Source organism: Anguilla rostrata, chromosome 8 (assembly GCF_018555375.3).
Source record: "Anguilla rostrata isolate EN2019 chromosome 8, ASM1855537v3, whole genome shotgun sequence".
NCBI classification, from domain to species: Eukaryota; Metazoa; Chordata; class Actinopteri; order Anguilliformes; family Anguillidae; genus Anguilla; species Anguilla rostrata.
The window spans coordinates 54323051-54333928 of record NC_057940.1 but is presented as its reverse complement, the minus strand read 5'-3'; the positions used below and the strand labels follow the sequence as shown (position 1 = coordinate 54333928).

Genomic DNA, 10878 nt, shown 5'->3' with positions numbered 1-10878 from the left:
TTGTCACCAAAATAAATTAAAATAAATGTCTAGGCAGCTATTTGAACCCACAGCCCAAATAAAGGGTTGTACACACATACATCCTTCTAGGCTCCACGAAAAATTATCTGAACAGAAGTCACAACAAAACCTTAAAAAAAATCCTAAATGAACACACTTTGCGTGATGAGTCTTTTGAGAAGGTTGACAAGATGGCACCCGGAAAGTTAACTACTGAGGTGGGAAAGCACTGGGACCCCGCACTTACTGCTTTCATAAAGACAGCCTTTCATAAAGTGCACCTTTTATAAAGACAGCCTAAAAAAAGAAAAGGCTTGGGTTTCAGCAGGCACTGCACAATGTAGTCTGTTTAATCAATTTATCAATGAAGTAATTAATAAGGGTAATGGGTCACTCCACTCCACCTTCTGCCCATTTATTGTCTGTTATTCTTTATCGCCAAGTGAACAGAGGTCTGGTGACGTAAAACCGAATTCCTCCCTCCCCCCTGTCTTCGCTGAATTTCACACAGTCAAAAATGAAGACCCGTGATTGGTCGGAAACCAGGAAGCGGCTGGTGCATGAAAGTCGACCAGCAGGAAGTTAGGCTTTGTTTTGGGGGGGAATGAATAAAGAACACACAGGGTGCGTGTGCGCGGAGTCAGTCTGCTTGGCTCAGATGGAAAAGAGCCCCCCCCCCCCCTTCGTTTGGGATTACCTGTTGATTATCCCTTTGATCTGGGAGTCCTTCTCCACCTGCTGCTGGCGGAGCCTGCGCTCGCTGTCCTCCAGCCGGTTCTGGTACTGCAGCAGGATCTTGCTGGTCTGCTGCTCCTGACTCATCAGGCGCCGCTCGTACTCGTCCAGCTTCCGGTGTGACATCATCAGACGCTCCTTCAGGGAGTGGATCTCCTCCTCGTACTCCCGCACCTGGGGGGGGGGGGGGGGGGGGGGACAGAGAGCGAGAGAGAGAGAGAGGAGGGGGGGAGGCGGGGAGAGAAAGAGGGAGAGAGAGGAGGAAGAGAGAGAGGAAGGAGGGTAAGACAAAAGTAGGGAGGGAGAGAGAGAAGGAAGGCGGGAGGAGGATGAGAGAGATGGAAGGACGGAGAGAAAGAGGGAGGGAGGTAAGAGGAAAGAGAGGGTGCAAGAAAAGAAGGGAGAGAGAGAGAAATGGAGTGAGGAGGGAGAGCGAAAGAGAGAGAGTGAAAGAGAGGGAGAGAGAGAGGGATGAGGGGAAGATTGACAGACAGAGACAGAGGACAGGAAGAGAGGGAGGCAGAGGGAAGTTGCTCAATTGTGAATTCTGATTCACAGAAAATCCACCGCTGAGCATGCTATCGTTCGAGCCATCCAGCCCAATCGGCACAGCCCTGCCACCCCATCAATCAAGCCAACCTAACAGGCTTCATTTATTTATTCATTGACTTCATTTATGGGTTTATTTGTGAGGGACAAGCACAGAAAACACTGACGATTGCTAATGCACTGTCCGATGCACTGTGGCCACACTTCCACCCAAAGCTCATTTCCAACACCAGTCCCTTGGTGGGCAAAGATGGCCCGCGCAGTCAATACAGTTAACCGATATTTTACAACGTTAAATCAACGCAAACTACATTAACAACTGAATTAAAACAGAATGAACAAAATGTAACTCAACGACATTGTAATTACATCATAAATTACTAGTGGTAGCAGAGTGAGAATTATTAATTATTATCAGTCCCCGATGCCACTGTGTCTGCAGGCCACACATTCCCTTGATCTCATCATGACAGCAGGACAGTTGGTACACATCGATTAAGAGCAGAACGGCAGCCAGGAATGAGGGACCACTCAGGTCTGAGTCCTAGTGAGGCGACTCGTGGCACAGACTGTAGAGCACTGACCACCTCCTCATTACAAGCCGCACCATCTGAATCCTCCGTCATATCCTGTCTCCTGCCCCTTTCGCTACCCCTACCTTCCTGTCTCTCTACATGGTCCAGTCCAATAAATCTGAAAAAGCCAGAAAAAATATATATTTAAACTAAAAATAAAAAAAAGGCCAAAGACTCGCTAATTCAATTAGTGGAATGACCGATGCCATCTTATCGCTATCGCTAATTGATATCTCTTATAGTTATCGCTTATCGCTATCTCTAATCACTATCTCTTATTGCTATCTCTTATCATTATCTCTTATTGCTATCTCTTATAGTTATCTCTTATCGCTATCTCTTATCGCTATCGCTAATTGCTATCTCTTATAGTTATCGCTTATTGCTATCTATAATCACTATCTCTTATCGCTATCTCTTATCATTATCTCTTATTGCTATCTCTTATAGTTATCTCTTATTGATATCTCTAATCGGTAACTCTGTCGCTATCTCTAATCGCTATCTCTTATCACTATCTCTAATTGCTATCTTTAATCACTATCTCTAATTGCTATCTCTTATTGATATATCTCATTGCAATCTCTCTGTTACTACATCTTATCGCTATCTCTTATCAGTATCTCTAATCACTATCTCTTATCGCTATCTCTTATTACTATCTCTAATCACTATCTCTAATCACTATCTCTTATTACTATCTCTAATCACTATCTCTAATCACTATCTCTAATCACTATCTCTTATCGCTATCTCTTATTACTATCTCTAATCACTATCTCTAATCACTATCTCTAATCACTATCTCTTATCGCTATCTCTTATCAGTATCTCTAATCACTATCTCTTATCGCTATCTCTTATTACTATCTCTAATCACTATCTCTAATTGCTATCTTTAATCACTATCTCTAATTGCTATCTCTTATTGATATATCTCATTGCAATCTCTCTGTTACTACATCTTATCGCTATCTCTTATCAGTATCTCTAATCACTATCTCTTATCAGTATCTCTAATCACTATCTCTTATCAGTATCTCTAATCACTATCTCTTATCGCTATCTCTTATCATTATCTCTTATTGCTATCTCTTATAGTTATCTCTTATCGATATCTCTAATCGCTAACTCTGTCACTGTATCTTATCGCTATCTGTTATCACTATCTCCAATCACTGGCTCTCTTTCGCTGCTCGTGCGCTGTTGAAATTTCTCCGCCTGTCACCGAGACGAGAACCGCGCGGGATAGGCGGGGGGACGGCGGGCGGCACTGACCCTGTCCAGCCGCGACTCGTCCATGCTCTTGGAGTACTCCTTCAGCTTGAAGTCCTCGCGGTCCGGGCGGCAGCTCTCGATGTCCGCCGAGAGGTGGGGCATGTTCGACACCCACGCCACGGTCCGCTCGTTAGCCGCCGTGGGCGGGTTCAGGGTGGAGGGGGAGGAGCCCTGTCGTTCGGGGGGGGGGGGGGGGATTGGGTATTGGTGGGGGGAGGGGACAGACGGCAAGGAAAATCCATGTCAGAGCCAACATTGTTTTCCATGAAGTCCATGTTCACGCACTTATTCTGCCATAAGTATTAGGAGCTGAGTATCTGATGGGTCTAAAGAATCTGTGACTATCCCATGGACCAAGATGCCTTGCTTCCATATTTTAAGAATGACAGACATCACCACCTACGGCACAGTGTTCCCATCCGTTCACACTGTCCTGTGCACTGCAGACCCTGTGCAATCATCCCTAGCATTTCCTGCGAACCCGAAAGCAAAACAGTGGTGCAGCCCAGCAGATTAGATCCCAAAACACAACCCGCTGCTTCGTCACGCATTAGAAACATATCCAAAATGGCCGCCAAAAATAGATTAACCGGGGGAACACGACCGGAGCGTGACAGCGCACCTTCACCAGGCAAACCTCGCTGTGAAAACGGTATATTTCACGCGAAGGAAACGAGGGGGAAATGAGGTTCTCTGAGACATTAGAAAGGGAGAATAAGGTAGACCCCTCAGAGCCTGTGGAGAGTTGACCTTGAACGGCTATTTAAGGCCGTCCTTCCGGAAACAAATCAAAGTGCTCTCTCCTCACAGCCAGCACACGCCAGGTTTCACAGTGCTAACGGGCTCCTGCATAACAACATAACTTTCAGAAGTGCTTTGCCAACGCCGTAAACTCAACGCAATAACCAGAAATGCTGTTATTCAACTGGAAATGAGTTTTATTTCCAGTTGAATAACTGCTACCTAATGTTAGCGTGTACCAGCTACCAAGAGTAGGAAGATTAACAACAACACTAATGCTAATTTTATAAAGCCAAGTAGGCTGGCTCTTAGCGCTACGCTAATGAGTATATGTTCGCTCAGAGGATTTAATTTACTGTGGAGAAGGAGAGCAGTCCAGGGCCGTAAACCATGTGACCGGGTTAATGGGGACTCATCCTGCAGGGGTGTCGTGTTGGCTAAAGGAGGGCCGTCGCTGCCTTCGGGCTGCAGTTGGTCGGCAGACCGCCGATGCGTGTTTCCATGGCAACGGTTGCCCGGTTGCCGAGCGGAAGCGGACGCCTGCCTGCTCACCTGCTTGGCTGCGGTGGGTTTGAGCAGGTGCTGCTGCGCAGGCTGCTGTTGCTGCGGCTGCTGCTGCTGTTGTTGCTGCGGCTGTGGTTGCTGCTGTTGTTGTTGCTGCTGTTGTTGCTGCTGTTGCTGTTGCTGTTGCTGTTGCTGTTGCTGTTGCTGTTGTTGCTGCTGCTGCTGCTGCTGCTGCTGCTGCTGCTGCTGTTGTTGCTGTGGCGTTGGCTGTTGGGAGGGCTGTGACTGGGGCGTGTTCTGGGTGGAGCCCCCTTGTGGCCCCTGGGACCCCTGCGGCTCCCTGGTCGAGCTCTGCTGGTGCGGCAAGCCGGGGGCGGGGCTGTCCTTGACGGACAGCTGCTGCCGCGGCGCCGGCTGCCGGCCCCCGAAGCTGGACTCGGGCGACTGGAGGAGGTTCCCGCTCTGGGGGCGGGGCTTAGTCGGAGGGGTGGAGCTGGCGGCGGAGCTGGCGGACAGCTGGTGGGCAGCCTGAGACTTAGAGCGCTGGGAAGGGGGCGGGGCGATGGAGCCCTGCCGGTTGGGGTGGACAGTGGAGGGGGGCGTGGCCACCGAGGAAGGGGAGGCGCCTGTCTGCGGAGACATGCCCATCATCATCATCTGCTGCTGCTGCATGTTTTCCTGGAGGAAACAGATCAAAGAGTTCATGAGGTCATAAGTCTATGCAGTTTGATCAGAGGGTTTATGAGGTCATAACAGTCTATGCAGTTTGATCAGAGAGTTTATGAGGTCATAACAGTCTATGCAGTTTTATCAGAGAGTTTATGAGGTCATAACAGTCTATGCAGTTTAATCAGAGGGTTTATGAGGTCATAACAGTCTATGACGTTTAATCAGAGGGTTTATGAGGTCATAACAGTCTATGACGTTTAATCAGAGGGTTTATGAGGTCATAACAGTCCATGCAGTTTAATCAGAGAGTTTATGAGGTCATAACAGTCTATGCAGTTTAATCAGAGGGTTTATGAGGTCATAACAGTCTATGCAGTTTAATCAGAGGGTTTATGAGGTCATAACAGTCTATGACGTTTAATCAGAGGGTTTATGAGGTCATAACAGTCTATGCAGTTTAATCAGAGAGTTTATGAGGTCATAACAGTCTATGCAGTTTAATCAGAGGGTTTATGAGGTCATAACAGTCTATGCAGTTTAATCAGAGGGTTTATAAGGTCATAACAGTCTATGCAGTTTAATCAGAAGGATTATCAGGTTATAACAGTCAATATAGTTAAATCAGGCTTTTATGAGGTTAGAACAGCTTTTGTCAATAATTGTACACATTAGGGGCCAGATATTGCCTTAATTGCATTAGCTGATCATTGCCGTTGGGGAGGTAATGGGCTTACTCCAGCACTGAGCTGTGTCTCTGCCTGTCTCCTGCTCCCTAATCACTTAGGACAGCGTGGATTTACTGGGCAGAAATGAAGAAAGGACTCATAGGGGATCAACAGAGAGCATACACAGTCGAACATAAACGCACACACACACACACACACACACACACACACACACACACACACACACACCACACACACACACACACACACACACACACACACACACACACACACACACACACACACACACACACACACACAACACACACACACACACACACACACACACACACACACACACACACACAATACACACACACACATACACACACACACACACACACACCACACACACACACACATACACACACACACACACACACACAAACACACACACACACACACACACATACACCATTACGACCACACACTGACCACCACACAACCACACGACACTCACACGACTCATTACCACCATCACACACCACACACACCACACAACAACATCACTACGCTCATACTGACCATTCCCTACTAGACCAACTCCATTACTGACAACTTCACTACATGACAAGTCACTACTGATGGCTCTTACCACCATCATTACTGACCATCATTCTGACTGCATTCACAACTGAACATTCACTACTGCCCGCTCATTACTGACCATTCCCTACTAGCCACTCATTACTAACCAGTCAGTACTGACTACTTACTACAGACTGCTCATTGACAACCACCACTGACCATCTTACCGACCACTAATACGACCACTCAGTACAGACCTCTCATTACTAACCACTCATAACTGTCTGCTTATTACAGACTGCTCATTATTGACCACTCAGTACCGACCGCTTATTACAAACCATTCACTACAGACTGTTCACTACAGATCACTCAGTGCAGACCGCTCACAGGCTCTCAGCAGCGCCCCCTACCTGCACCTGCAGGGAGAGCTGTCGGCGGCCGTAGTCGGCCTGGTTCTGGCGGGTGTAGTCGTCGCTGTAGCTGTGGGAGTGGATGATGCTGGGCTGCACCAGGCTGGCGGGGGGCCGCAGGGCGGACAGGTCCTCGCTGCGGGAGAACCCGCCGTGCCCGAACGGCGGCACGTAGGCGGGGTGGGAGGGGTCGGGCTCGGGGGCCAGCAGGAGCGGCGGGGGCGGCTGGCCGCGGCCCCCGCCCTGGGGGTGCAGCTGGGGGTGCAGCTGGGGCCCGTCGCTGGCCAGGTGGAAGAGGGGGTTCTGGAAGGACAGCGGGTAGTGCATGGCTGCCGCCTGCTGCTGCTGCTGCTGGGACAGCGAGTCCGTCCCGCCCCCCATCTGGCCCAGGCGCAGCCCCCCCGACATGCTGGAGCCCCCCGAGCCGGCCGAGAGCCGGCCCCCGGCCCGCAGCGGGCCCCCCAGGCCCCCGAAGCTGCCCAGGCCCGCGATGGAGGCCTGGGAGGAGTTGAGCATGTCGCCCACGGACTGCAGGTTGGAGATGCTGTTCATGCGCGAGTCCTGCAGATCCATCATGGACACGCTCTTATTCACGCTCAGCACCTGGGGGGGGGGGGGGGCACAGGAACAGCGTTAGTTACACACCCCTCTCCCCTGAGTGCTTCCAAAACGAGCCATCCTAATACCGGCCACACGGAGGAACCAACACAACAAACACTCCATTTAATAAGTGTGACTCACTGGAGCGTTTCATCTTCCTTCTTTATCTTTAAGGCAACAAAGTTTTTATACTGCGCACTACTGTAGGATTTGGTCATCTGGATATCATGTTGCACATTTACAATTAAAAAATATTATTATTATTATTATTATTATTATTATTATTATTATTTCTCCCAAATTTGGAATGGGGACATGCAAATGTACAAATTTATTGTGAATACCCTTACAGAACAGACACATCCGGTCAGCCCTCCAGATCTGTTCAGAAATTAAACCTTTTCACCCAAAGGTATGTTCTTACTTTCCTGTTTATGGGAAGTAAGTTGTTCTTGCTTTCCTGTTCATGGGAAGTAAGTTGTTCTTGCTTTCCTGTTTATGGGAAGTAAGTGCCTGTCGTGTGCGTGTGGCTTGATGAGCTCTTTAAATGCACGCAGGTGATGTCACACGTGATGTCACGGTGGGGCGGGGCCGGGCGGAGTCGGGGCGGGGCCGGGGGTTCGGGTGTGCGGGGGTTCCGCTACCTTTGGGTCCGGTTCGGTGATGTCAGAGCTGCTGGTGCAGTAGGCGGGGCTGGAGCGGGCCAGCGGCGGGCGGGTCACGTAGAACACGTCTTTGGAGGCGCGGTGGGCGAGGTCCCGCTCCGAAAAACCCGACAGGCCCGGGTGCGAGGACATGACCCCCCCTCCGGAGAGCCCGGAGGTGGGGGAGGGCAGGCGGGAGACGTCTATGGAGCTGCGGGGACCGGCAGACGGGTTATGGGGTGTTCCATCCCAAAAGAAAAAAAAGCACCCTGCTGTCCAACACATTTACATACAGCATGCATGTGCAACTGCAGCGTGGAATTGATTTATTTTATGTTATTTTGTTTTTAGAGGAAATCAGTCAGATTTGGGGTGGGGGACCCTGTTCCCTGTTCTCAGCGGGTCGTTCCTGTTTTAATTAGCAGGTCGTTAGCAGCAGAATGTGGATTAGGCATGTATCCGTGATGACAGAGATCGGCAGTCTATCGCGGATACGACTGTATGGTTGTTTTCTAGCATTCTCCAGGTAAACATCCTGCACAGGATTTTGCCTTTAATGCGGTCAAGGGTCAAGGGTCGCGGTCCGGTCGCACCTGTTCAGGTCGCGCATCATGAGGCTCTGGAAGTCCGAGGAGACGACCCGGTTGAAGTTCGGGCGGGTGAGCAGCCGGTCCACCTGTCTCTCGGGCGGGGGCCTGTCCGTCTGGTGGCTGGGCTGGCGCTGCAGGTGGGGGTTCCGCAGGGCCATGCTGATGTCATTCAGGAGCCGCGGCAACGGGCCCAGCTTAATTATGGCATCCTGAGAGGGGAGGGGGAGAGGGAGAGAGAGGGGGAGGGAGAGGGAGAGAGGAGAGAGGGACAGAGAGAGAGAGAGGGGGAGGGAGGGAGGGGAGGGGGGGAGAGGGGGGAGAGGAGAGAGGGAGAGGGAGAGAGAGAGAGAGGGATAGAGAATTATGGCGGAAGGGAGGGAGTGGGGGAGAGAGAGAGGGACAGAGAGAGAGATGGAAAGATGGAGAGGGACAGAGAGGGAAAGAGGAAAAGAAGGAGACATGGGTGAGAATGGAGAGAGTGGGGGAGGGGAACAGAGAGATAGAAAGGGAGAGAAGGGAAGGATGAGAGAGAGAGGGAGAAAATAAGAGATCAGAGGCCACTTATTATAATTTAAGTTAAAAATTCTCAAATAGAAAATGAGTCCCAGTTGGTCACTGGCCAGTCGGTGAGCTTCAGGTCAATGCACTATCCACAGTCAGTAGTGAGCTGTAGGTCAGAGGTCAGGACTGGGCAGTCGGTTGTGAACAATGTCTGTCACTGTTCAGTAGTGAGCGTTCAGTAGGCGGTCAGTAGTGCGCAGTCAGTAGTGTGCAGTGATTGGTCCATAATAAGTAGTCGGTCATTGTTCAGACCCGAGCAGCCGCTGGCTGGGTTAGGGCAGTGATCTTCACTCCTGGTCCTGGAGAGCCGCAGGGTCTGCTGGTTTTTGTTGTTACTTGGCACTTAATTAATCAATTAAAGCGGTCGATAACACAGTTAACTCAACTCACCTGGATTCTTGGGTCTCAATTGGGTGCTGATTTAAGGCGAGAACAAAAAACCAGCAGACCCTGCGGCTCTCCAGGACCAGGAATGAAGATCACTGGGTTAGGGTTATGGTAAGGGTTGGGTTAGGGTTGGGTCATGGTAAGGGTTGGGTTAGGGTTGGGTCATGGTTAGGGCTGTACCCAGGCGGTCGGGCAGGAGCTGGCGGGGGTTGGCGGGCGGCCAGCGGTCACCTTGCTGAGCTGGGCCATGACCTCCCAGAGGAGGCTGTGCAGGATAGACAGCTCCCGGCCCAGGTCGATGTAGCCCTCGAAGCTGCCGGCGTTGCTGACGCTGTCCAGGTTGGAGATCTCGTACAGGAACTGCTGCATGGAACCCCACTCCATCTCCAGGAACTCATTCATGAAGCTCATGTGATCGTCTTTACTCATAAACCTGCGTGGAAACAGTCCTCCTTTAATCTTTATTGTCTAAGCTGTTGGTTTATTTGTCACAGCTTAGCATGCACTTTGTCGTGCCGAGTTGTGTTGGTATGTGTTTTAGGAATGTACGCCTGTTCTAGAAGCTGAACTGAACTTAACTGAACCGAACTTGAACCAATCCAAACTGAGCTGAACCAAAATGAACTGAACCAAACCAAACTGAACTTAACTGCACTGAACCATACCAAAACCAAAATGAACTGAACCAAATGGAATCAATCCAAACTGAGCTGAACCAAAATCAAATGAACGGAACTGAACCAATCTAAACTGAGCTGAACCAGGCTGAACTGAACCCAACTGAACCAAACTGAGCTGGACTGAACCAGGCCGAGCTGAGCTGCACTGAACCGGGCTGAGCTGAACTGGGCTGAACAGGGCTGAGCTGAGCTGAGCTGAACCGGGCTGAGCTGAGCTGAGCTGAACAGGGCTGAGCTGAGCTGAACTGAACTGGGCTGAGCTGAACTGAACAGGGCCGAGCTGAGCTGAACTGAACAGGGCTGAGCTGAACTGAACAGGGCCGAGCTGAGCTGAACTGAACTGGGCTGAGCTGAGCTGAGCTGAACAGGGCTGAGCTGAGCTGAACTGAGCTGAGCTGAGCTGAGTTGAACAGGGCTGAGCTGAGCTGAACTGAACTGGGCTGAGCTGAACTGAACAGGGCCGAGCTGAGCTGAACTGAACAGGGCTGAGCTGAACTGAACAGGGCCGAGCTGAGCTGAACTGAACAGGGCTGAGCTGAGCTGAACTGAACCAGGCCGAGCTGAGCTGAGCTGAACAGGGCCAAACTGAGCTGAACTGAACCGGGCTGAGCTGAACTGAACCAGGCCGAGCTGAGCTGAGCTGAACAGGGCCAAACTGAGCTGAACTGAACCGGGCTGAGCTGAACTGAACAGGGCCGA

The 10878-nt window shown here is 50.5% G+C and overlaps 1 protein-coding gene across 6 annotated transcripts in view; it reads right to left on the bottom strand.

Moving 5' to 3' along the window:
• LOC135262104 (ras/Rap GTPase-activating protein SynGAP-like) overlaps nucleotides 1-10878 on the bottom strand; it is an 81876-nt gene that overhangs the window by 27011 nt on the left and 43987 nt on the right. For all 6 annotated transcript variants that reach the window (XR_010332113.1, XM_064348954.1, XM_064348953.1 and 3 more), the window contains exons 11-17: nucleotides 9731-9932; nucleotides 8555-8760; nucleotides 7962-8172; nucleotides 6718-7320; nucleotides 4431-5060; nucleotides 3138-3308; nucleotides 698-909 (exon numbers count right to left, since the gene is read on the bottom strand). Coding sequence is in view for 5 of the 6 variants with exons in the window: in XM_064348954.1 (XP_064205024.1) it covers nucleotides 698-909; nucleotides 3138-3308; nucleotides 4431-5060; nucleotides 6718-7320; nucleotides 7962-8172; nucleotides 8555-8760; nucleotides 9731-9932 (2235 nt within the window). In the remaining variant the exon portion in view is untranslated. The remainder of the gene's footprint in view (nucleotides 1-697; nucleotides 910-3137; nucleotides 3309-4430; nucleotides 5061-6717; nucleotides 7321-7961; nucleotides 8173-8554; nucleotides 8761-9730; nucleotides 9933-10878) is intronic.